Genomic DNA, 27,444 nt, shown 5'->3' with positions numbered 1-27,444 from the left:
AGAGTATATTATGAATTTGCACAATCAACAATTCTTTTAGAATCAAGAGTGAAATCTACATTGTCGAGAGATTTGGCACCCATTCCAAAGTTGTACGTAACCCGGTAGTCCCCCTCACATCTATGTAACACAAAGGAGCAAACGAGTCCGTTTTTGCAAGAAAAAATTACCAGCATCATCTCTAAGACACATTCTCAAACCAACCCTATTAACTGCTCGATTATATTTAATATTTGACTTCATATCTTAAAAAAAAAAGTATAAATGTAATTAGTAATTTGAATGAACACAAATATTTAGAAGAAAAAAACTTTTTTTTCCCAAATTTTTTATAATTAGGGATGGAGGGAGAGTAATAATCCAAACTAGTTTCATACATATATATCACAAGCTCCACCATTTCTGGCGGTATACATTTCCAGTTAATGGGTAGGTATATGAGCATGCAACAATCCTTTAAAAAGTGAGACAAAGAATTGGCCAATGAAAGCTTTAATATCTTGGAGTTCATCATAGGAAGGTTCTATTTCTATTCGATTCCAATTGGAGTAAACAAATGAAAACAGAAAACAAAAGCATACAATACAGCTGTTGAAATGCATTGTGTTTATAAAGCAACCAATAGCAAGTGACATATACCAATCTAGTCATCATGAAAGCATATAATTGGCAAGTAGCAGCTACTTAGTGATATTATAGGGTCACCCCCTCTCATGTAACTATCACGTAGTAGTCCCTCCCTTCCTCCTCAGGTCATAAGTCATAAGTTGCTTTTGTTGACTAAATTACTAGTAGTAATCTATGCATCCAATTGGAATTGGTCACCATTTAGCCAATTTGGCTTCACAAAATACTCCCTCCGATCATATTTATAAGAAATATTTGACTTTTTTGATTTATTGTATAAATAATGTATTTGATCTATATTTTAGACAAGATACATTAATTACACAATGAATCTAAAAAATCAAATTTTTCTTATAAATAAAACTGGAAGAAATATCATATAATTGGGCCCGTTGTACCCTGTGTGCCACATAACTACTGCAATTGGTTGAGAGGACTATGTCGGATACAGCTGGCCTTTATGGGGTGGGGTTATTACTATTAGCCATTAGGGTTATAATAACAAATGTCCCTGTAACGATGAAACTTAAAGGATCTATCTGAAACGTTAAAAATTTAAAGGACCTATCTAAAATAAATATAAAACTTAAAGTATCTGGGGATGTATTTGGCCTATATTAAATATACAATTTTAAGATAAAATTTTCATTTTAAACTTTTTAACAAGTATCCTTAGCCCTAATGACATTATTAGTATTTCCCTTACTATTAATATAATAGAATGAAGAGGCAAGGCGAGTATTTTCTCCGTTTTCTTTCAACAAAGACGGAGGAAAATGTGTGAATTATATAACTTCATAAGGGACCTAGATATTCTCTTCTTTTTTTTCAATGGACACTTTTCAAGTTTCCATGGTTTTAGACTTTAATCCATAGATTTCATTTGATAGGGTCTCAATTTGTTTGACTTTATCAAAGGGAATCATTCTCCATCTTCAATTGACTGTCAGAAACAGCAAGACATTCATTTACTAATGTTAATGTACAGAATATGGAAGAAAAAAAGTTACATGTGTGTAGTGTAAAAGCATTTCATGGAAGTATATATGATTTCCTCTTCTTTTTCAATTGTTGTTTGACGTTTTTTTACACAAGGCAACAAATAAACTTTGTTACTTTTAAGAGTGATATTTATCTTTTTCCTATAATATTCTTAATTATTTATTGTATTATTTCATCTACTTCTCTATACAATAAATAACCAAACGTAGTATTGACAAAACAATGATTAATGTTGTTTTATATTTTGAATACGACAAGTAATATATGAACAATTTTTTCTTATGTAGTAAGGACAATAAAAAAGGAACACATAGAGAGTATCTTTTTTGTTTCACATAGGTTTCCTCTACTCGAGTCCGGAGGTAATCATATTCCTCGTTTGTTCAGCACTAAATTGTTGATGCATCTTTCAAGCTGGTTTGAAATATTGGTTTTCTATTTTGTGGGAGTTTAGTTCATTCGACTAAACTCAACGCCGTTGGTTTTCGTTGAAGTATTTAATTGACTAAAATATCCAAGTATGTAAATAAAAATTGGACGTATATAAATGAAGAAAAAAAAAGTATTATTTAAGAAACTATCCATTATTTGTAATTTTCCTGACAACAATTTATTTTAATTTTATTGAAATTCTTATTGATGTAGAAAAATATGATTCTGCAATAAGTTTCCACAGTGTTTTTGTTCGTTCTAAGAAGTTTCATATACATAGGAATACGTGGCTAAGATATTTGAACACATCAAGCTAATTTTTTTTTTTAACAAGCAAAAATGAATTATAGTAACTTGCTGAAGCAGTCTCCTCAGCACAAGATGTACCAAAAATACCATTAAAAATTACAAGCAGTCAAGAAGTATGTACCAAAAGTGGATTAGCCAATGCCTAAACACGACAAAGGACTCATCCACCACAAATGATCACTAATTACAAAAGTAGTTTTTTAGCTTTCGGCCACCACATGGAATAAAACTTTACTTTGTCTGGAAGTTGAATGATGCTTTCTTTGTTATTAAATAACATGTTATTACGTTCATTCCACAAAATTCAAACAGCAAGGAGCCAAAAAAGCTGGAGAAAAGACCGACGCGATTTTAGATCACCATGTGGAAAAAATAAACTGAGTAAAGTGATCTGAAATATTCTGATGGTTTGCCCCGTCGAGTCCAATCCACGACCGCAATAAAGGCCAAAGAGAGACAAATAAGGTGCATGATAGAAACAAACGTCGAGCGTCCTCCACCTGACCACAACTAGACACGCACATACACGCTTATGAGGAGAGGATACCTCGATTCGCAAAATTTGATTTTGTAGGTAGACGGTCTCGAAGCAGGCGCCACGCATAAATGAAAACCTTCAACGATACCTATTTATGCCAAATCAGATCTAAATCATACCGAACCTACTAACTCTCCTGGGATGTCAGCATCTCAAAAACACCCCGAACTGAATAACCACCTGAAGGGTCCGGAAGCCATTGCCACACATCAGAAGAAGAAATCTGCAAAGAAACATCATTGAGTAATAACCTACAATCCTCTAATAACTCCTCCTCCTGCACCCACAAACTCCTACGCCACTTCCACGCCTCCCCCCTCTTCCTCCCAACTTTGGGAAAACATGGTATTAACCGTAACTTATTTATTCTCAGCTAAGTCAAATATCTGACTAAAGCGCACACGAAAAGGAACATCACCACATCATGGGTCATGCAAAATAAAGTGTCAGTCCCGTCACCTATCTGTCGCGCCACACACCCCTCGAACCAGCAGCGAAGCTAGAAAAAGTTTATGCGTGGGCCCACTATAAAAAATAATAATTTAAAACCAACATATTAAATTGAAAGATAAGTATGTTTTTAGTCTCATAGATTATAATTTTTAAGGTTTAGTACATTTTGTGCAATTTTTGTCTCAATTTTTTAAAATTTTACAAAAAAAAAAGTTTTAGTCTTGCATTTAATTTCTATAGCAAAAAAATTAAAGACTAAAATCAAACAAAACCTTTTAATTTGATTATGACTATTGTCTTGATAACTTTTATTGTTGAAAAGTTTTCTCTATAATTGTTTTTTTTTTAAGAAATCAAAATGGAATTAAATCACCATAGGTGATTCATCTCGCACAAGGTGTGCAAAAGAGAATCACCAAACAAATTACAAGGTTAAAGTCTGGTGCCAAAACTCTATAATTGTTATTGAGATTGAAAGTATCAAACCAATATAAATATATCTATCAATCATGTAGTAATATTTTTACTTTCTTATTTATCTTAATTTTCGACAACTAAACTTGTTTGGGGTAGCTCAATATTTTTTATTTGGGGTAGCCGAATATAAATACATACCGACCGATTGAAAAATATTTATTTTTTTGGGTAGCCAAAGCTACCGCTCCTATATACAAGGAACCGCCCCTGCTTTGAACCACCCATCATCCCTCCACCATGAAGAACAACTCGTGGAAGTCGTCTGAAAAATTGTGGAAGAACATTGTTTTTGCAAATAGTTTTAAATGAGATGATTTTTTTAGCAGACTTGAAGTCTGGGTCAAATCGCAAAAGTCAACAAGCTATAAAATAATCCTTAGGATTTTTCAACAAAAATATAATCCAACTGGGTTTGCAATAAATAAAGATGTAATAATAAGTTTTTCTAACAAGAAGATGTAATAATAATATGTTAATGACTTGAAATTTAAGGGAGGCTTGTGTTGGAAATCAATTATTATTTGCAAACAACATAATCAATATTAATCAAATGGTGTAAAAAAAAAATAAGATACACATTTCAATTGGTGAAATGATGTGTTTTGATGGTGTTGTGAATGGTATAAAAATTGAGTAGTGTTATTTGAACATCAATTTGCTTGATAATTAAATGGACAACCACATTTTTACAAAGAAAAGTATGTATTGGCACAAATATCAAAGTAATAGAGAGAGAAAGTAAAAATATAATGTGAGTATGAGAGAGAAAGTTGTCACAAAAGTTGTTAGAAAATGGTTGTACAAATATCATTTCTCATTAAAATTTAAGATACACATTTCAATTGGTGAAATGATGTGTTTTGATTGTGTTGTGAATTTGATCTCTAATACCACATCAATGTGTGACACAATGTATCAATGACAACCGATAACCAAAACATTTTAAGTAACAACAATAAATTTAACAACAGCGTAACACATTCACAATCGAAGCAAAAAACATCAAGGTAAAAGAGTAAAGGAACAACGCATTAATATTTGTTTACTCAATTCAATCCAAATTTGACCTATATTTGGGGGAGAGAACACCTCTCTAATCCACTATCAATGAGTTTTTTACAAATAGATACAAGGGTTATAAGAAATTAACTTCAACAAATTCTCCAAGAACAACCCTAATTTCTACCCTTTTTCGGACTCGTGACCAAGAGACTCGATGATTTCTATACCCCTAATTTCTACCCTTAGGGATCTCCTCTTTTGGTCTCCAAAATTCACCCAAGTTGCATACAAATCTCTCATCGTCTCATGTGTTTCCACCCCATGAATCCCTCCTCAAAAGTCACCAACTCTTTTTTCAAAAGTCTCCACTTTTGGTTTCCAAATATTTGTATTTTTTGCTCGGAAAACTAATGCAGAATACATACTTTATAGAACAGGTCACAGTCGTGCACCTTGAAATCCTTTTATGTGCATTTATACTTACTTAATTTTATGGATAATTACTCATATACATGTCCTCATACTCGGGTAGCACTTGAATGACATTGTAGTTGGTGACATTGGTCAACTACAATGTCACAAATAACTTTTCTTCTTTATCTTTTACATGATTTTTTTATTTTTTATACACTTGTAACACCAACCAGAATATCACCTAAGTATTATCCCCTCGTACTCAAACTCAGGTTTCTAACTCTTTTTTATGAGGTTATTGTTTACAAATATATATATATTAGGTATGCGTTGAATTTTCATCCCTAAATTTGTTAGATAATATCTACTCAATCTATTATTATTCAAGTGCATGGTTGAGATATGAGAGAGAGGAATATGAGCACCTTGCTCGGTACGTGTTGCATTCACCATAGCACACTCATTTTTCGCATTCAAACGTTCACGTACTCGCCATCTATTATTATGATCAAATAATTGTTCAAATTGCAATTATATTATTTTATGAAATAAAATAAAGTTAAATAAACCATTGATATATTTCATCTATGAAGAAAAAAATTATGTATAATGTATTTTGGAGGAGACTTTTTGGAGGGCAACTTGAACTGGCCATGGAAATCGAGGTCAACCAAGTCAACTTATTTGTCCATTTCTAACATTACAATCGACTTGAGATTGATGCGATATATGAATATGAATTAATTAGTATAAAAATATAGGGTGATTAATTTATCAGAGACTTTCTTGATCATCTTATGCAAATTTGAATCCATGTGTATTATTAAATAAAAGACGAATTCTATAAGTCCTAACTCAACTGATTAAAATGTCAAAATTGTTAGATCAGATATCATGATCGGATTCGAATCTTGATATCTTCACTTTGTGTTTGAGGTTTATAATGATTTTGCCATCTCATCTATCTAAATAAAAAAGACAAATAATTAAACTTCAACAATTTTGATGGCTTTTGTTGATGTAATAAAACAAAGTTGATATAATAAAACAAAATAAATGGTCAAAATTTAAAATTATTATACTAGTGGTGATGTGATCATGTGTTAACATCTGCAACAAAGTTTGTCAGTTGAAATAGTCGTTGTTATTTTGTTTCCTCTCGATCATTACATCACTAATGACATATGCAACCATTATTATGTTTTCCATAGCAACGTGTCATTAAAATTAAGTATTCGGTCGACCAAAATTTTCATGCTAAATTATTTCATACAAATTATGAAAAAATATATGACAAATGTTAGTTCTAATGTTAATGAATTTAACTGAGAAAAATTGTTAAAAGTCATACGTTAAAACTAGTGAAAATCAAAACCTTATTTTTTTCTTTCAATACAAAATTACTAATTTTAGTTTCATTAACGTATCTTAGGGTATAAATGAACAAAAATATATTATAAATGAATGTAAGAAAATTATAATTATATTAAATTAACTTTATATTAACCTTATTCAAAAAAATTTACCTTATTTATTACTAATTTATTTTTAGTATCAAAAAGGTAATGTGGGAAAACATATTTTTGAAATAATGTTCATAGTATTGATTAGAGTATGCAAAAAAAAAAAAAAAAAAAAACCTTTTTGCAAACGCTTAGGGTGTGTTTGTTTCAAGGCAATAAATTATATTTCTTTTTTTTTGAACAATCAAAAATGGAATTATATAAACAACCAGAGTCTCATTAGCACAAGGCGTGCCACCCAGACTACTAATCTTTGTTGTTTCTTGAGGAGTACTCCTCAAGAAACAACAAAGATCAGTAGTCTATACACCAACAAAACCAAATTAGCCAATACCCAGACATTGTAAAGGGCTTGACCACCAACTATTAGTGTCAAACAAAAGAGTAGCTTTTCTAGCTTTCAACCAACCTAAAGACAAATATTTTACTTTGTCGAGCAACCTGGACAAAGGAATAATAGAATTATTGAAACACCTATTGTTACGTTCAGTCCATAAAACCCAAACACAAAGAAGCCAAATAAGCTGGAGAAAAGACTTTGTAGCCTTACTGCCACCTGTTGAATGAACAAACTGAACAAAGTGGTCAGACAAAACATTAGTGTCCACTCCAACAAAACCAATCGAATCACGAACCATTGGCCAAAGTGAAGCAAACGAAGAGCACGAAAGAAACAAATGTTGCGCCGATTCCAAAGCACCGCAACCAGAAATACACAAACCAGCTTCTGGTGAAATGACACCTCTGTAAATCAGATTCGATTTGGTAGGCAAACGGTCACGAAGAAGCCGCCAAGCGAAAACTGAAACCTTCATAGGAACCCGTCTGTGCCAAATCATCTCCGTCGCTGAGTCCACCAGAGGTAAATCTTTAGAAGTCAACACGAAATACGCCCCCCGAACAGAGTAACCCTGCGTGGGGTCCGGGATCCACAACCACTGATCTGAAACATTAACATGTAAAGAAACATCAAGCAGAAGAGCCCTAAACTCCTCTAACAACTCCTCCTCCCACGCCCACAATCTCCGCCTCCACAGCCACGCCTCACCCCCCCCCCCCCCCCCCCCCCCCTCTATACCAAGAGAAAACAACTCTGCCACTGTAACATATTTATTTTCATAAAGCTCAAACAACCTACGAAAACGAACACAAAAAGGGACCGAACCCAACCAAGTATCAAACCAAAAAAGAGTATCACTCCCATCCCCCACCTTCTTAGCAACACATTCCTGAAACCAAACTCCCCCATCACCGACGTCCCCATCCCTAATTCTCCCCACCTCCCGCCACCACGAAGAACAACTTCGGCCCCCATCCTCCAACCTCCCACAAACCTCGCCATAACGAGCGACTAAAACTCTATACCAAAAACCACCCCTATCCACTAACATCCTCCAACACCACTTCCCTAGTAAAGCAATATTAAACTCCTTCAACTGTCTAACCCCTAACCCTCCAAACTCCTTTTGGAGACAAACAGAAGACCAGCCTATCCAAGATATTTTCCTGTGTTCCTCACCCCCACCCCAAAAAAAAATTATTAAATAAAGATTCAATGGCAGAGATTATACCTGACGGAGCTTTGAAGAAGGAAAGAGCATAGACAGGCAAAGAAGTCAAGACAGCTTTGAGAAGAACCAAATGGCCACCAAAAGAGAGGAAACGACTATTCCAACCCGACAGTCTAGCTTTAATACGATTCACAACAGGATCCCAGAAACACAAACGTCGAGGATTACCACCAATCGGCATACCCAAGTATAAGAAAGGAACCTTACCCACTTTACAATTTAGCACCGACGCAACCTCATTTAACCATGAAGGGGCGATGTTAACCCCAACCACCGAGCTCTTATGGAATTTTACTTTCAAACCTGACATTGCCTCAAAGATAACAAGAGCCGCCCTCATAGCCCGCACATTGGCCCAACTTTTCGTACCCAACAGTAAAGTATCATCAGCAAATTGGAGGTGAGACACAACCACCGGATTGACTTCCCCAATGCTATAACCCGCAAACAACTGAGTCTCAACAAGTGACCTCATCAAAACATTAAGGCCCTCTGCCGCCAATAAAAACTGGAAAGGAGACAACGGGTCCCCTTGCCTCAAACCTCTCTTTAACAGAAACTCATCAGTGGGGCTGCCATTCACCAGGACAGAAGCTGAATTCTTGGAGTGACATTCCTATGAATAACATTCATACCTTGGGTAAAAATTTAAATTTCCTTTGAATGTTTTAGAAATTAATTAATTAAAAAAATAAAAATGAAAATAAATGTTAGTGGTAGTAAGAATTTATAGCAAGTTGAGTTTTATTCCGATGGGAATGTCAGATTCTCATCCTTTAAGCATGAGAATAACAATAGGAAAAAAAATCATGTTTAAACAACATTCCTGAGAATATAACATTCATGGGAACAAATTTTCAAAACTTGAAAAAAACATGGAAATATTGTATTTTCAATCTCACATTCCCGGGAATAATATTACAAACCTTGAAACAAACACACATCTAAGATAGTGTATACTTTTGAAGTAATGTTCTTACTTTTTTTTTTGCTTATCATTGTGAGAAGATGAAGTATTTTTCATTAGTCAAATTATGTTAAGATTAAAATACTCGTTTTAATTAGAATGAATTATGATAAAAGTATTAATATGATTAGGTAAACTATAAATAAATAAGATTATTGATGAAAAATGTCGATAGATAATTTCTTGATAATAAACAATGCCTAATAATTTGAGATGAACAAGTATTTTAAATATGATACTTATAATATAATGAGACAAAATGTAACACTGGTAAGTAGTATGTTATAATGTCCTATTTTTTTTTTTTTTTATAAAAGTATCTAATAATGTCCTTTCAACCGAGAGCAGAAAAATAATTCACAATTTTTTAGAGTCCACATTTATTTTGTTTAATGATGTTCTTTTTTAGCTTTTATTTCATCTATATATAATGCTAAAAAAAAAAAAAAAAAATCATCTATATCTAAATGCTTATGTGCATGCGCGTAAATATGATTCAACTTGATTAGAGATATTGCATGCGGAAGATCAAATGTATACAAAAAAATAAAAAATTAGTTGACAAATTATTTTAAGTTAGGTAATCGTTGAATTAATTATTAGTTGACCCTTACTTCTATTTAGGTAGTGGTTCAAATAACTTGATAATTTATTTTTTGTAAATTAACCAGATATTGCATTAAAAGGCTTCCGCTACTTTTCCACATTCATATGAGATAATGAATTGTTAAAAGGCTTATAGTATAGTTTGAAATGATTCTCTAAAGTTTATTGCTAATGTATATGGTTTTGTATCTACCATGTACCATCCCACAAACCATGAAATGAAATTGGTCAACATGAATTTTTTTTTTTTTTTATCCTCATCGTCATTTTTCACTGCTGTAGGATTCCCTCAACTAATTAGTTTGTTTTATAGCTGGCTTCCAAGCTGTCCATTTTTACGTATCATAGCTGACTGACTCACTTGCCTTTTGTGGCCTTTCAAGCTCTTGGTCAAATTAAAAGATCAATATGGTCCAATAATAATAATAAGAAAAAAAAAATATTCACTTTTTAGATTCATTTATTATATATTTAAGGCTATGTTAAATATTAGACAAAAACATTATATCAAAACAAATCCAATACATTACTACATTTCGTAACACGACTGTAAAGAAGCATAGAAAGTTTATGTTATAGTGTAAACGAAAAAAAAAAAAAAAAAATTGAAATACAATGTACATACAATAGGGTCCAATCACAGTATCTATATAAATCAGTACACAGTTAAAGATTCGGGCATAACTGATGTGCAAGGAAAAATATGTACACTAAACTGTGTCTAAAATCAATTTTCAATTTTTCATATATTGATGGATTGATGGATTGTTGTCATCACATTCAGCAAAAGCTGCGGCCAATGCTTTTGTTTGATAGGTCAAGAAATAAGTAACAACGAACATGCATGGTAATAAGTGGCTTCAAGAATCCTTGACAAGAGAAAGTTGTATGAGAATGACAGGCCACAATCATTTTTCTCCTCCTAAAGATTGGTATTGTCACATCTTTGTTTGGTATTGGCGCAGAAACAATTGAAATCCTTTCTCTAAGCTGTGTGAGTATATATGTTTAGCCGAAAACTATGACAATCAATATTCCATTTCCATTGAAGAATAATATGGTATGGCTATTGTGTGGCAGATGGTGAAGGTAGTCCCTTAGCGTGTTGACTCTCCATCTCAAGAACCATCAAAGATTTTTGCCTCTGATATCGGTTTCTCTTGGCAGCTAATGCTGCAAATGAAACAAGAAAAAGGTCAACAGATAACAGAGGGATCAAAACATGAAAGAATAAGAGATCTAAGTCTACGAAAATAAACATTTCTGTATCATCTCTCCATTTTCCTTTGTCCAAATTATTTCCTCTCATTTGTCACATCATTTCTCTTAAATTATAGGATTACAGCGAATGTAAATTTTGAGTCCTTACCTTTTCATCTTGGTCACAAATACACTTCCTAACTCAAGGAATTTAGGTTGTAAACTTAATCCCACATGTTAATTAAAAAAGCTCAAGTCTTATAGGAACTAATTTGACTATTCCCTTCGACCACTTTTATAAGCACCCGAGAAAAAAATTTGTTCCTATATACAAAAGCCCTTTTCAAACTACTAGATACATTTATAGTTTTTTTCCACAATAAACCCCGATATACCAACAAGTGTCTTGGAATATGAGTAGTCAATGTTAACCATATACATATGAAAAGGGTATTTTAGGTACATCAATACATAATTAGTATTAGTGGACAATGGGTCTGCTTTGTTAAGATGAATTTGGGTTTCTCGTTAGGTTTTCATTCCATGTTGGAATTTGGTTTTAGATCTAACTCAACCTCAAAAGCTAGCTAATTATGCAGGGATTATGGAACATTATAAATACTAACTTGGTCATATCTCTAGTCCATGTGGTAGCTCAATACCAACCCCATCCAAGAGCCAGGGCCTTAATGCATGCATTTACTGAGGATATATTATTAGAGGAAGAATGAAGAGGGAATATTTCGTAAACTACAGTTATGGAGAGAAGCTTTTGAATGATGTGATTTCTATTCGAGTACATGTAATATGCTTATTAAAAACAAGTACATGTAATATGACAAGTATGAGATGTAAACTTGGCAAGATGCATCCTAACACTGACTTGTTGGTGAAATTTAGAGATTATAGCATAAAACAGGTCAAACAGAAGATATCTATGGGAGATAAGTGATAATAATGTTTTATTGTATTTGTATTGAATGTTGGGAAATAACTTACGAATAAGATTGAAAGCAATGTTTTGCAGAGAGGAGAATGTTGGAATGGAAAAATAATCACACAAAAATGGATAAATTTAAGAGTGACTGTAATAAGAGAAAAAGTGTTAAGGTTTACAAGGCTTGGTATTAAAGATTAGTGGGGAAGTTGCTTTGTTTGGCTCACACCAGGCCAGATTCAGCATATGCAATTAGTGTTGTGACAATAAATCGACTATCAGTATTGCTCATAATCGAGTCCAGCATAGACCATTGAGATAGACCGACATAAGCTGGATTGTGGATTGATAACTAAAACCTACATTCCTTCTTGGCATATAGGCTTACAAATTTGTTTACAAAGAGCTTACCAATCCAAAGATTCAGCCAACTTACTTCTAAGTTGGGAATGATAGATCTCAATTCACCAACTTGAGGAGGGGACTGTTGTAATTATCATCTTATATTTTGTAATTATTTGTACAGATTGTATTTGACCCGTTAATCAGGCCTGTTTAGTATAGCATAGTTTATTTAAACAATTAGTGATTGTACTCTCAATATATTTTTGAAATAAAATTCAGAAAAATATTTTCCGTTTCCACATTAATCTTCTTGAATTCATAATTACCTGTTAATTCATGAGGCAGAGCAAAGTCATAATCATTCCTTCTCCTCCTGATATAGATATAGACCAGCAGAACTATCAAACAGAAAACAAAAAGACTAGACACGCCTATTGCAATTTTCCCCTCGGTAGATAATTTGCCATTCTTCCAAAACATAGGACAAGCTGGCAGAGATGGTACACCGCACAAACCTTTGTTGCCAGAGAGACTGCAAAAAAAACAAAACACAACAAATTGAAGACAAGAGAGATTATTTTTCAATGAAGAACAAAATTAAATTTAATTGCACCGTAAATAAAACAACCCTAGGAACGTATGTAACAACTTCTACTGTTCAACAATTCCCCAACATCTGCATAAAGCTGACAAGTTTGCAATGGTAATCATTTGATTTGTTCACTTCATAAAATATTTTCCAATAAAACAGGCAAAATCACAACTATGCATGAGGCTGGGTTTAGCGTTAAATGCTGATGACATATGATACAATGAGTCTAGGAGGGTGTGGCACCGCATATTTAAGATAAGTGCACACCAATAGACAGACCATCTCACACAAATACAAGAAAAACATAACAATGTCTATAAAGCATGGGGAAGGTAAGTCATCAAATATTTCCATCAGAACACATTGCACAGCAGACATAGTAAAACTATCAGATAAAAGTGACATACTCAATGGCTCCGCCATGCACGCCAATTGAATAGAGTTCATCCGGCACTTGTCCTTCCAACAAGTTACCATTCAATAGCCTGGCATAACAAAATGTATTAAAAAACAGAACGAAATAAGCAAAAATGAAAGGATAAAAGGAACGCGTGCTCAAGACTTGCTAGAGTTTAAGTGTTATCTACCAATTCTTTTCTACAATGTCAAGAAAATAGAATGGTCTGTTTTAAATAGAGAAACAAACAGAATGATAAGTTGAAACTGATGAGAATGGAATAAATGACAAACACAGGATTCATTCACTATACAAATGAATGAAACAGTACTACCTCTGTCCCAACTTAAGTGTCTTTTTTAGTTAAGAAATAATGTCCGAACACAAATGTCGTTTTATTTTATCAATGTAACATTAGTTCCTTTTTCCAAGTACAACCCAAAATTAATATTGAGTTCCTTGCTCCCAAGCAATTATACTCCACTATACATTTACGACAAATGATATCGATTAATACCCATTAGGTAACTTGGATAATTTTGGAAAAATGCACCAAATTTATTCATTATTGTTTTTCTTAATCTGTGTGAAAAAACCTTAAGGAACTCATATTATGGGATGAAGAGAGTATATGACATCTCCTTGCAAAATTATGGAAAGATAAATAATACTAGCAAAGTAACTTAGATTATCTATAACACATGCAAAGTAACATGGCAAAAATAACCCATATCCAAGATGAAGTTCAGTAAAATAGAGCGTACGAGTCTTATTTTTTACTAGCAAGCAACCATACACATTGCCCTTAATTTATGAGCAGATGCCACACAGAATTATTGTCATTTTATCTAGAAGAAAGTTCTCGATGGAAAAAGTGTTGCATCATTTGTGAATTCCAACCACCAACTAGAAATAATTGTTACCAAGTCACTTTGAAGTCCATAAATAAGTTATGGGTCTTGCTAACAAGTGCCCTAAGGGCATTGTTTAAGGAACCCACAAAAAGAAGGACAATGCAGTGACTTCCCTCTTTCGTTGTATTCAAGATGATTGTTTTTATTAGTTGTTCATATCTTATATTAGGACACTGTTGTAATTCAATGCCTTAAAAAATGTGATCCACCAGTTTGTATGTATTGACTAATAAATATAATTTCGGAAGCTAAGAGTCGATCTCTCAAACAATTCAGTTTCATCTCACAATTCACTTATCTCAATAAAAAACAATTGTGATAAATATAAGGCTTTTCTTGTTGGTGTTAACTCTCCGGGTCTCAGAGGAAAGGGGCCCTGGTAATCCGGATTTCGGCCGGGAGGTAAGTCTAACCAATAATTGCTCCACCCAAGAATCAAACTCGGGTTTTCCCGAAGGATTTGTCCTTTGGGGGAGCTCATTAACCACTTGAGTCTAATCACTTGGTTATATAAGGCTTTTGTGAACATCTATCCTAAGAAATTAAAATGGTATTTACTACTTGCCTTGATTAATTAAAAAGAAAGTATTAAATGATTTTATTTTTCATATAATAATTTCTATTTTTTATTGATTAATCTATCTCGTAACTCTTAAGGTCACATTTTAACCGAACCCTTAATATAATGCAGTTGGTACTTACACAAGCTGCAAACTTGAAGAAGTTATACTATCCGGAATGGAACCTGTTAACTGATTGTTGGACAAGTCCCTGCGATATAAATTACAAATGAAACACATAAAATATCAAATAAATTACATCATAGTATTTTTACAAATTATACTTTGTTCAAATAGTGGCTCCATAATTTACATATGCAAGAAAAACATACAGAATGTGGAAATATTATATATAATTATATATCCATTTTGGTCTTCCATTTATAAATGAATGAAAAATCAAATGGATCAGTCAATTCATATTATGCCATGAAATTTTGCTTCAAAATGGCATCAAACTGATTCCAAAAGAATAGTATAGTACTTAATTATCAACCGAAGACCAATATAAAATTTCTAGTAAATGGATGACTGATGTCGTGTGGCATATACCTTATAAAATAACATAATCAACATTTTTAACTTCAGTATATATAGTATAATGGGAAGAGTTAATGAAAGAAATATCATATGAAATATAAATTTTCAGTGTATGAAAAGACCGATGAAGCATTTTATGAACTAATCAAATAAAGGACTCTAATCAGTTGGGATTTGTGAAGCATTTTGCATATCATCTAAGAGAACCCTGAACTTACAGGTGTATCAGGGATTTTTGACCGAGGCCAGGCGGTACTTCACCCACCAACAAATTAGAGCTCAAGTTCCTGTAAAATTAAAATAGAAATTAGTGGATAATAGAAACCAATATAAATGCGGCTGAAGTTTGTCTAGGAAAACACATGATGACTACATAATCTTGATGAATTACAATCTACTACATATGTATATAGGCATCATGATCCAAAATTGAGGTCAACATGAATGGCATTGTGCCGAGAAACATTACTATAAAAAATGAATGCAGCTATGAGATTGAGACAAACACTTGAATATTCAAGGAGGTCTAATGGTTATTAAGAATTGAAACAAATCGTTAATATTGTTCATTCCTCAATTATAATGCAGAAAGTGATGATTCTGTTAATGCAATTAACCATATCAAAATGTAACCACTGGAGCCATCATAATGAAAGAACAAGTCTGATTGAAAGCATAAAAACCTTATCATTTGAAAATTGATATAATTCATTCTTTTCTGGTTATTGTAGTAAAAACTTGTAAGTGAACTTAGAATTGTATGAGTTTATGATTATAGCAAGGCATATCAAGTTGACTCATTCAGAGTCACTCAAACACGTATCACGAGTCTAAAAAAAAGTGTTAAGAGTCTGATATGAAGGTAGAGTTCTGTCACCAAATTTTCCAAAGTGACTGTTGTTGCTGCTCATCTTCCCTTACTAATGCACCGTTTCAACACCAAAGAAAACACAACTCATGATACACCAAAGAAACCCACACTACCAAAGTGATATCTGTCCAGCAGATACATTCATAAACCCAGTTGCATGACAAAATCATTTTCAGAAAATGTGAGTCATGACCCAGCAATTCCAGGTTGTGATCCACAAAGGACGAAATCGTGTTGTCTGCAAACGCAGATCATAACTCAAATGAAGGCCGAATGATCAATTTTTTCTCTGCAATCTGATCTGGTATAGTGTTTTATGCGCTCGAGTTTTAAAGATAACTAAGTATTATGTGTTCTGTTCCATTTCGACTTCCAAGTGTTCCGTTTGTGCTCCAGTCATATTTCTGTTGTGTTCAATGCATTTTCACACTCCCTGATCTGTTATGTTTGTTGCATGGGGATGATAATCAAAACAATTGAGCAAAATCCTGTTGTTTGTGTATCTTCCTCGCTATTGAGTTTCATCCTGTTGTTTGTGTATCTTCCTCGCTATTGAGTTTCAACTTGTCCCCATTACAGAATGTCTCGGTAAGTTCTGTTTGTGTCTGTTCTTTCAATTCACGTGCTTCAATTCTATTTTCACTTGCCGTTACAAGGTTTATGTGCCTGAGCATGTGAAAGGATAAGGACTACCATGTTGTTCTTTGATATGGAATATTTTCCTAATGAAACACCCTTTTAAAAGCTATTTTGGTACTAAGTGAACTCTTATGAGCTTATGGAAGTTCTATGAATACTCTCAAGTTCAAAACCTTAGTTCATACGGAAGCAACTGAAATACAAAATAATAATGGCAAACTAGGACTACTGCAAGAACATAAAAAACACAGCGAAATTCAAATCAAGGGGAAATGTTATAGATCTTGACTAATAAGCATACAACCACACATATTACTACATGTAACCTCAAAAAACATCTAACAATGAGAAAGATTACAAGCATATGTTAACATTTTGGCTACTGATACTTACAGGCTTACCAAGTCCGACAAAAGACTAATCTGGTCACTTATGAACCCTTTCAAACCTTGACTGCCCAAATCTCTGAGAATGAAAATTGATATAAAGTCAAGGCTTAGGAGATGAAAATAAATTATAAAAGTTGTTGTCTGAACAAGAAAAAAAATTGCAATTTCCACCTTTTTATTTGTTTATTTACTTATGTTTCAAAAATTCAAATATGCATTTGTGGAATGGAAAGAAAATAAACCCATATTCATACCTAACAAAACTTTTTAGGAAAACAGAGCTGCTGATAGGTTGATTGCAGAATAGGAAAATAATATTTGTAGTTTTGTATAAAAAAGAATAAGAACCATTTCTGATATTGACAACAAGATATCACGGAGTCTTTTAGATTCACCCACAATCTGTAAATTTAGCACATGGGACCTACCTAACTACTAACCTCACACATAAAAAAGTTTAGCAATTATTAAGAGACTTTTAAGTGAGATTCCTACCATACATAGCACTACTAATCATCTTAATAAAACCAATTACAAGCTCAATTGCGTAATTAAGCAGAATTAATGCAAAGGAATACTTACATTTGACTTATGACAAGAGCAGTATTATCCTTACTCATACGACATGTAACTCCCTCCCAAGCATCCCAATTAGTAGGTGCACAAGGATCACCATTCCAACCCATTCTTTCAGGAACCCTAAGTGAATCCTTCAAAGCTTTCATTGCAATCACTGCACCCAAAAATTTAAATTGAAGGAACAAAAATGATTACCCAAAAAACACTAAATAATCGGTAACTATATTTGTACAAAATTCATAATCATGATTCCCTTACAAAAATTCCCATTTCTATTAATAAACAAATTGATGGCATCAATTCAAAATCACACGCATACAAACCATTATTATCATGTTACCAAAAGAAGAAATAAAAAATCAAGAATAATTTTAAGCAATAAAGTTTCCAAATTTGCATAAAATATATAGAAAAAGTAAACAATAATTCCTTTCCAAATATAATCATTCAACAAAGAACACACACCTTGTTGAGGAACAGTAGAAGGATCACCAGGAACCAAAGCATAATTCTCAATCCCACAAATTATGGGTGCACCAACAACCCCAACAAGCTTCACAATCAACGAACTGCTACTCAAATTCTTCACTGTATGATGCCAAGTAAACGCAGCTAAACCCCCAACTTGTTTGTAAATATCTACTCTAGTCAAATTATCACCATTGATGAACACATCAAACACCCTCTCCCCCGCTTTCCTCACTCGATCTTCGATCTCCGCGAAATGCAGCCACACAAGATAATCCAGCTTAGCATCCACGTTTAATTCAAACTCCAACACTCCACCACCTTCCTCTGCAGTCTCCGCTGTAGTTGCCGCCGTCTCGTAAAGCTTCGCCGGAAAGTAATTTGGTTTCTGATTAGTTCCAGCAATGTTTCTCCTTGTAGAAACCGCAACCACCTTGTTCCGTCGTGAACCCGAACCGGAGATTCGATAGTCTGAATCTGACTGCCAAGACCTACCGAACCGGTCATCATCGTTTGTGAAACCCGGACCCCACTGATTCGAACCGCAAGAGACTCTACCATAGTTAACAAGTATAGTATCATTGTTACCAATGGAAGCTGAATCGTAAGAAGCGGGATCAACTCCGAAAAGCTCTATGGAAGAAACAACGGGAGGATCAGTGGCGAAGCTGTAGAAGCAGATTAGTACATCTTCTTGTTCTTTAAACGAAGCGAATAAATCCGAGTAAGCACCGTCACGAGCAAGGTTCTGAGGCCAGGGAGAACGCCAGGAGAAGACGACGGTGCCGCTGACGGAGACGTCGAAGGAAGGAGGATGCGACTTGCCGTCGTAGTTGTCGTAGACGACGAAGGTGCGAATGAGGTAGCGTGAGGTGGTGGAGGAAGGGATGGAGTAGCAGTTTTTTTTGCCGGAGGAGATAGGGAAGAAGCGGAGAGTTTTTTCGTGGTGGTGGTGGAACTGGAGTGGTTCAGAGACGAAACCGGTGGTGCCGCCGGTGAAGAAACGGTCGGAGAGCCAAGTAGTGTTGAATGAGTCGGTGGTGTTAGTTGGAGTGCCGCAGTCAATGTGGTAAGAGATACCTGCGAATGAATGATGAATATGAGTATTTAAGTTAGTTAGAGGAGAGAGAAAGTTTATGAAGGTGGTTACTTACCGTATGGGAGAGCGGTGGAAACGGTGGTGAGTATGGAGAAGAAGAGAATGAGAGGGAGAGGCATTGTGTCTGTGGATTGGGAGTGTGGGTAGGGAGACATAAAGGGTAATTAGTGTGAAGTGAGTGGGGACCAAATTGTTAAAGAGAAACTGACAAGTTGGTAATGTAATAAAAATGGAAACATGAAGAAGTAGGATGGGAGAGTGTGTTCTGGCGTGAGAAAGGGAGAAGAAATGAATGAAGGGGTGGCAAATGAGCAAAGACACGTGACATAGAGTTTGGTGACATTAATGATATTGGTCAATTATAATTTCACAATGCATAACTACTAGCAATGAAAGAGAGAGAAACACAAGCTAAGCTACGTAAGATTGTGATTGGTCAATGTCATTAATGTCACACAACTCTATGTCACCCAATGCTACCCGCAAATAAGTTGTTTTTTTAGTTTCTTCTTGTGTGTTCAAGTCTGGTCTACTGTGGACTTAGACACGTGAGTGAATCACGGACGGTTGTATTAGTAAAGGTTTTTTTTTTTTTTTTTTTTTTTTTTTTTTTTATGATTGGTGTTAGCACAGTTGAGAATATAATAAGTAGGCCATTCATTCGATTTCAACCTCTGTTTTTTGTTTTTTTGTAAGGGGGTAAAGTTCCCGACAAAAAAATAAAGCAAGTAAAGGAATGAAAAAAAAAAAACAAGACTAATATTTTTCACCATGCAAATAGGTGTGTTTACAACTCATTTTGACTTAGTCTTAACTAAAGGGTATTATTTAAGAGTGATTTTAAGGATACTTTTTAAAATACGTAATTATTCTATAAAATATGTGTGTTCACAGCTTTGGTGTAGTACACATGAGTTTACAACTCAACATACAGTCATTAACATGTATCACAAACGACACAAGAAAGGTTCATAATAAAGGTACTAAATTTGCATCAACATGATACAAAAATAGAACACATGTAGACTCAAAACTCTAAAAGCTAAACTTTTTAGAATGACAGCTTGAATGCTCAATTAGGTTTTGAAGTCTCCCTTATATACTAAAGCAGCTCGGGTCAAATACTTTGTTGGACTCCAGAACAAAACAGATCGTCCAGCTGATATGCAAAACAAGAATCAGAGACAAATATGGAAAGTCTTAAAATGTCAGAACATCTTTAGGATCGTCCAAAACAATAACAAATATTTCCTAAAATATAAACACTACTTTAGGAATATTCCACAACTGATTATGTAAATATATGTGCGTTCCTTGGTCAATAAGATAGGGAAATATTGTTTCCTTAAACAATAAAGGGCGCACGTACAAACATGCATGAACTCAAGCACACTGAACCGTGCCAGGATGTTGGAACATCGTATCCAACATCTTACAGAGATGCCTGAAATATGTTGGAACATTGATTTCAACAACACAAACATGGATATTTGTTTTAACAACAATACAGCCAATACAAATACCCAACAATTAGGAACCACGTTTGGTAGCTTGGAAACCTCCAATAGGTGTAGCTGTTGAATTAAATGTGGATGGTAGCTCTCTTGGTAATCTTGGTCGCTCTGGGTTTAGAGGTTAAATTAGAGACGCTGATGGCAATTGGTTATTCAGTTTCTCTGCCAGTTGTGGTATTACTACCAATATGAATGCAGAGCTACAAGCTATCTTTCACGGCCTTCAGATGGCATGGAATAATAGCTTTCGACATGTTGAATGTGAATCTGATTGTCAATCAGCTTTGACTTTGATTAAGGAAGGAGTTCCGACAACTCACTCATATGCACCTGTTATTGACCTCATTCAAGAGATTTATTTATTATCCTTGGCTTTTGACTTTCCATCATTCGTTGAGGGAAGGTAATATCTGTGCAGATTAGTTAGCGAAATACATAGCAAGATTAGAGGATGACTCAATCGCTTGGAGGCAATGTTAAACTTCTCTTTCGACTACTCTTAGTGCTGACTCCATGGAGACAACTTTCCTCTGAGTTTAACTCGTATTAACTTTTTAGTGGTTTTTGTTTTTGTTTTTTGCTTTTCCATACATAAAAAAGAAATACATCAGTAAGAAACTACATTTTGCATGAGTACAGAAAAAAAAAACTACATTTTGTACTCATGATTAGAGATCACTTATTTAAAACATTCTCTAACACGAAATAATTTATTTAATAACTTTACGCTTAATCATATAGAAAATAATCTCTTATAATATAAGAAAGGAGTGCACACTCAAGCACAGCTTGACTTCTTGCAGCGTGTGTGTGTGACATTTGGCAGTGCCTTTGCTTGACAAGTGGGTAGCTTCTTTACATGACATGTGTGCAGTTGGGTTTTCAAAACTTGCTTCCAAAGAGAAAAGTGAAAGAAGGGCGTGAAGAGGGAAATGAGGGAAATCTGCAGAAAGATTTTCAAAAGGTTTTTGAAAAAGCATATGTCACTTCCTTGGGGGAAGTGGGTTGTACTTCTGCAGAGAAGGTCTACTGCCTAAACTTATTAACCTTGCAAACACACTTCAAGACTCAAAATTCATTCTCTCTCTTCACAAATCAAAATTTGGTCTCTCTCTTTCTCTCTCTTTTCATCTTTCTATTTTTCCATTTTATTTTCGATTTCACAGCTCAAGCATTTATTAATTGAATCTCATTTTGTTCCGTTTTTTTCCCATTTTTCAGGTTCCTTCAAGCATTCTTCATCCTGGTAAATTTGTTTTACATTTTTCCAGTTCCAATTTTTAGATCATTTCTTGCAATGTTTGTGTTTTAAATCTGTATTTAATCATGTTATACTTTCAGAGCATTTATACTTTTTTTTTCAACCTTTTTTTGTGAACAACACTTAAATAGATCGGTTTTCCTTCTTGCATTAAATCAGTTTTTCGAACTAAAATTGTTTGAGAAGTCATTTTAATGAAAGACGTATCAAAGATCTATTGAACTGCATTTCTGTTTTGTATTTGATGATATTGTGTTTTAAATGGCTACTACTTTTTTTAAATAAATTACCATGTACAGGTTTGGTTGTTTCTGAGGAGTTTTTGTTCTTCACATGTTTAGAATTTATAGTTTGGTTGTGTTACATGTTTATCTTCCAAATATTTTGCAAATAAACTTACTAATCACAATGTCTAAGTCAAAGTTTCGTTGTTTTACATGTTTTTCTTTCAAAACTTTTGAGTTGTGTGTCTAACATTATGTTTTTGTCATAATTTTTAGTTGTGTTAGCATATTTTTTAGGTTGGTGTTTTTGTCAACTGAAAAACATTATGTATTTTAGATGGTTATTTTTTAAACTATATCCAACATGTTCTTTTAGTTCCAACATTTTTTGATGTAGTCTTAGTGATGTGATTCCCTATTACTATTGCTGTTGATAAAAAACTTTTTTTCCAGCAACAATGGCCAGGCCTTTGCAAAAGATCAAGAACATCAATGATTTCAAATCTCTGTGGAAAATTGCTGTTCGAGTTGTTGACATGTGGACTGTTGCAAATTCAAAGAACAAACAACATATTGAGATGGTGTTGTGTGACAAAGAGGTGGGTTTCAAAGCACATATCAATGATGGTTACAACATCACTCATCTATAATTAATTTTAATAGAAACTAATGTTTTAAAAAGTATGTATAATTCACTTCTAATTTCCATCAGGTTGATCGTATTCAAATAATTCTGCCATTTGAACTCAAAGATCAGTTTAAGGGTAGAATTGTTGAGAACACTACCTTTACTCTGCAAAACTTTGATGTCGAGAAAAATGAAATGAGTATAAAAGCAACTGATCATCCATTTTGGTTGGTGTTTAATGGTGGAACAAGTGTTGACAACATTGACAAGCATGACATTCCCAAACCATCTTTCAACTTTAAGGACTTTGATGAGATCAAGAAGGGAGCACTAAGGCCAGATGTCCTAATAGGTAAATTGGACTACTTTTTCCTTTTCAATTTGTAAGTCTTTTGACCTAAAGATCTATTATGTGTTTGATAGATGTCATTGGAGCCTTTCATGAATTAGGATACAATCAGACTCAAGCTGGATCTAGGAAAATACAAATCAACTTTTGGATGAAAGACTTAAAGTACATTATTAATCTCTTTAATGAAATTAGAAGTCATTTTCAATTTATAACATTTCTTAACCATATTTTATCTATCTACAGGGGAACATTACTAAGTTGTACATTGTGGGAGGATTTTGGTCTTCAATTCCTTAATTTTTGCAACAATTCTGAGTTTGGACCAACTATCATTCTTCTTCACAATGCTAAGATTAAGGAAGCCACATGTTATTAATAATGAAGTACTTAATAATTATTATTTGGGCATCTAACAGAATAATATGCTTTATTCTTCATCTACTTTTCATTGTATAGATAAATATGAACTCGGGGTCTCTAATGCATGGAATGCTACCAAGCTGTTTATCAATCCTGAATTCCTCGAGGTCCTTGAATTCAAACAAGGGTAATAAAAATTATCTATGTAGTGGTTGCATAATTGATTCGGCAAAGTACTTACTCTTACTGTTTATTGACTTAATATTTTGTTTATAACCTGTATAGGTTGCCTCTTGATCACCCAACATTCACACAGAGTCAGCAACTAAGTCTCTCTTCTCAATTTGCAAGCCCTTCTTCATCAAGTATGACGCAGTACTCATCTATTGAAAGGTTCATTGGTAGTGCTGTTGTTCTACCACTGAAAGAGATTATGCAACTGACTGAGGTATGTCATATTCTTGCTTAATTCATAGTGGTTTCACAAGTTAGAAATGATATAATGTTTATTATAACTGAATTTGCTGCTTTTTATATTTTTGATATATTCCATAGACAACTGTGTGTGTGACTGTTGTGAAGATCAATCAAGTGAAACCATCCAAGAATGGGTGGTACTACAAAGCATGCACCAAGTGCAACAGAGTTGCAAAGGGTGATACTTTACCACTGTTGTGTGACCAAAAACACGAGACCAATGCTATCAATCTAAGGTTTAAATTTCGACATTAGTAGTACTTAAACTCCATTTACAAGAGTTTTAAATAGACATGTTTATTTTGGTATTTCATTTGCATATTTCAGGTTTAAGTTGGAAGTGGAAGTCGAATATAATGAAGTTGCAACTAAATTTTTCCTATGGGATCGTGAGTGCAATGAATTGCTTGGAACTACAGCTGCTGATCTTCAAAGGGTCATGGCTGAGGTATTGATATGCACATCTGTACAATATATCTTTTGAAAACATGAATACTGATTGTATGTTATGTATATATTGATTATAGGCTGGTGTCACAAATCCTCTGGAATACCAACACACTTGGACCAATTGGAAAACAGAGAGTTTATTTGTAAAGTTAAATGGCAGCCAACTTGGGACAGCTGTTCGGTTCAAGCAATCAAGGAAGATGAAGGTTTAATTGAAAAGATCAAAGCATTGTTCCCAAAAAATGAGGTAGTCTCCTATTAGAAGTCTTATTTCAATTAGTAAAAAAAGAGGTCATGAGCAATGAATGATCATGACAATTGAAATATTTTCCATTAGAAGGATGATTTTCTGCCTGTTGAGAATGTTCAAACTGCTGAGGTACTATATTCACAGCTGCCAGACACAACCACTATTTCTCAGCTTCAGACCCTATCAACTTTCCCAACTGTGAGTTGCCATAATTATGTATATAGTATAAAGATCTTTAAAGTATATATCAATTTTGTCGCTTTTTTATTAAATATGTCATGCTGAATATATCAATGTTTGCGGAAGTATATATCAATGTTTACAAAAGATCTTTAAAGTATATATAAATGTTGTTGTAGCAAACACCAACTGCTTTATGTGACACTGAACCTGAAAGTCAATCTTCCCTCACACCAGGCAAGAGAGTTGCAGATCCTCTTCCTATCAACAATGATTTCGAAAGCCCAGATATGTGCTCAACCAAACAATCTTCAACTAAGATTAGGAGAAATATCAAGACAGAAAAGAAAGATTGAATTCTGCTAATGTCGTGCACACTTCTTTATAACTACATTGCCACTTCTTATTATCTAATTAATAGCCGTATGTGGCTATAAGTATTATATTATTTTGATTGAATATCAGTTCATCCGATATTTAAGCAACCTCAAACATTGTTGCATTTGGTCCCATCTTACCTCAGAACAACTTCTGTTTAACATATATGTATCTATCGCAGAACTTATGCTTATTTATCATATCAACCTTCTTTCTAAGTTATTAGTTTACTTTTTATAATCATCATTTATGGAAAAATAAGTTGCTAGAGATAACATATATGTATCTCTGGCAGAACCTATGCTTATTTATCATATCAACCTTCTTTCTAAGTGAATAGTCTACTTTTTATAATCATCATTTATGCAAAAATTGGCATACAAAACCTTCTTCATCGTTGCTAATACCTGTCAAACTCATTTCATCAAGGAAATTATTTTTTTTATCGTCATTATTTAGAGGAATAGGTCACATATCATAACTGTTTTTAGTTATTAATTGAAAATGGTCTATATAATTTGGATGTAAAATGGTCCATGAACCAATTGTCAATACAAAAGTACTTTTTTTGAATATCATTTCAAGATTATGACATGATAAGCATATTTATCTATACATGTTGTCCTTGCCAGCAATATATGTTTTTTCAAAAATTATATTCAAGACTATAAACAACTTCATTCATTCATATTTCAAACTTCATATATATCACCTATTGAGAAAGTTATTATTCATACTTCACTTTATTAGCAAATATACCTATTCCTTTAAAGAGCTTATTTAATTCATAATTGGTTCTGCATCTTTAGTTGCTGGATACAATTAGGTTAATTGGATTCTAACTATGTCTCCAAAACCATGACCAAAGATCTTTTATAGAAATGATGACATAGTACAATGAAAGATACAATACTATCAACATATCAAATCAAAAGTATGTGAAGCAATATAAATAATATAGTTCATCATCATCAATTTACCTGCTTGAACAGTAATGTCAAATTCCACTTTCTCCTACATTAGCCCCTCTACCAAAAATTAACGGTCCTTTGTAACGCTCTCTTTAATTATTTGATTATTTTAATGAGTTTAGAATATACTTATATGATTTGTGTGAGTTATATGATTTATTTTGATGAGTGATATTTTGTTATGTTATATGTTGGTATTTATTAGTATAATATATATGCTATTTGGTTTAGAAATATATATGTTATAGAAATATATTTGTTATAGAGATATATTTGTTATTTGTTATAGAAATATTTTATATTATATAGATATATATATATATATATATATATATATATATATATATTAGAATAGAATATTGAGTTTAGGGGTTGTTATGAGATTTTAGAAAGTTTGGGGGGAGAAAGAGAAATAAGATAAGATAGATGGTGGAGTTATAAGTAGGAAAGACCTAATTTAGAAAAACAGTACGTACGACCAATTTTGGAAAAAAGGGAGAAAAAGCCAAGAGAAGGGAGAAACACCTAGAAGCTGCGATTTTAATATTCCAAGGTAAGGGTGAGACTAACTTTGCAATTCTATTAAGTTTATGAATTAACGGTTACATTAACATGAATTAGGATAAGTTTAAGAGGAATCGGAAATTAGGTCAAATTGATAGAATTGATGATTAAACGGTGAAAAGTTGTTAGATTGATGTAGAAATTGTTCCTAGACCTTAGATAATGATTATGATGAATTCTGGAATCGAGATTAGGCTTAAAACCATGAGAATTGATGATTTTTAGGTGGAAACTGCATTCTGCCCGTAGCGACATTCATCGCTCGCCACGCGAGTAACCTTTCCCCGCCTTGCGAGTTGCACGTTGCAGCTCGCCATGGCGAACACTTGAACTCGCCTAGTGAGCTTGACCAGAGAGCATGCAAGATTTCGTGATTTTGACTTT

The 27,444-nt window shown here is 33.6% G+C and overlaps 2 protein-coding genes across 4 annotated transcripts; one reads left to right on the top strand and one right to left on the bottom strand.

Moving 5' to 3' along the window:
* Window positions 1-10,471: 10,471 nt before the first annotated feature.
* On the bottom strand, window positions 10,472-19,743 carry LOC11433668 (receptor-like protein 4). The gene is made up of 9 exons (XM_003614389.3): window positions 19,507-19,743; window positions 18,350-19,432; window positions 17,888-18,038; window positions 17,310-17,381; window positions 15,625-15,693; window positions 15,009-15,077; window positions 13,403-13,480; window positions 12,730-12,935; window positions 10,472-11,094 (listed from the first exon to the last, which is right to left on the bottom strand). Exons 1-9 carry the CDS (start codon window positions 19,604-19,606, stop codon window positions 10,988-10,990), a joined length of 1,935 nt encoding a protein of 644 aa, XP_003614437.2. The 5' UTR covers window positions 19,607-19,743; the 3' UTR covers window positions 10,472-10,987.
* A 2,433-nt stretch (window positions 19,744-22,176) lies between these two features.
* Window positions 22,177-25,725, top strand: LOC11433667 (uncharacterized). 3 transcript variants are annotated; one of them, XM_039834208.1, is made up of 11 exons: window positions 22,177-22,211; window positions 22,904-23,049; window positions 23,163-23,430; window positions 23,502-23,592; window positions 23,674-23,977; window positions 24,076-24,238; window positions 24,346-24,503; window positions 24,595-24,715; window positions 24,795-24,964; window positions 25,058-25,165; window positions 25,327-25,725. In XM_039834208.1, exons 5-9 carry the CDS (start codon window positions 23,853-23,855, stop codon window positions 24,927-24,929), a joined length of 702 nt encoding a protein of 233 aa, XP_039690142.1. In that variant the 5' UTR covers window positions 22,177-22,211; window positions 22,904-23,049; window positions 23,163-23,430; window positions 23,502-23,592; window positions 23,674-23,852; the 3' UTR covers window positions 24,930-24,964; window positions 25,058-25,165; window positions 25,327-25,725. The 3 variants fall into 3 exon arrangements, with proteins under 3 accessions (XP_039690142.1, XP_039690143.1, XP_039690141.1); XM_039834209.1 differs by having other exon boundaries at window positions 25,055-25,165; window positions 25,385-25,725; XM_039834207.1 differs by having other exon boundaries at window positions 25,055-25,165.
* The last annotated feature ends 1,719 nt before the right edge of the window (window positions 25,726-27,444 follow it).

This window comes from Medicago truncatula, chromosome 5, assembly GCF_003473485.1.
Source record: "Medicago truncatula cultivar Jemalong A17 chromosome 5, MtrunA17r5.0-ANR, whole genome shotgun sequence".
NCBI lineage: Eukaryota > Viridiplantae > Streptophyta > Magnoliopsida > Fabales > Fabaceae > Medicago > Medicago truncatula.
The sequence above is the reverse complement of the archived record's forward strand: the minus strand, read 5'-3'. Positions and strand labels throughout refer to the sequence as shown.

Excerpts from the sequence above, each read along its gene's own strand:
- LOC11433668 (XM_003614389.3), bottom strand. The coding sequence starts at position 19,606 with ATGTCTCCCTACCCACACTCCCAATCCACAGACACAATGCCTCTCCCT. Across the intron at positions 19,433-19,506 it reads TTCCACCGCTCTCCCATACG|GTATCTCTTACCACATTGAC; the intron begins GTAAGTAACCAC and ends ATTCATTCGCAG. Across the intron at positions 15,694-17,309 it reads TTGTCGGACTTGGTAAGCCT|GAACTTGAGCTCTAATTTGT; the intron begins GTAAGTATCAGT and ends TTAATTTTACAG.
- LOC11433667 (XM_039834208.1), top strand. The coding sequence starts at position 23,853 with ATGCTTTATTCTTCATCTACTTTTCATTGTATAGATAAATATGAACTC. Across the intron at positions 24,239-24,345 it reads AGATTATGCAACTGACTGAG|ACAACTGTGTGTGTGACTGT; the intron begins GTATGTCATATT and ends TATATTCCATAG. Across the intron at positions 24,504-24,594 it reads ACCAATGCTATCAATCTAAG|GTTTAAGTTGGAAGTGGAAG; the intron begins GTTTAAATTTCG and ends TGCATATTTCAG.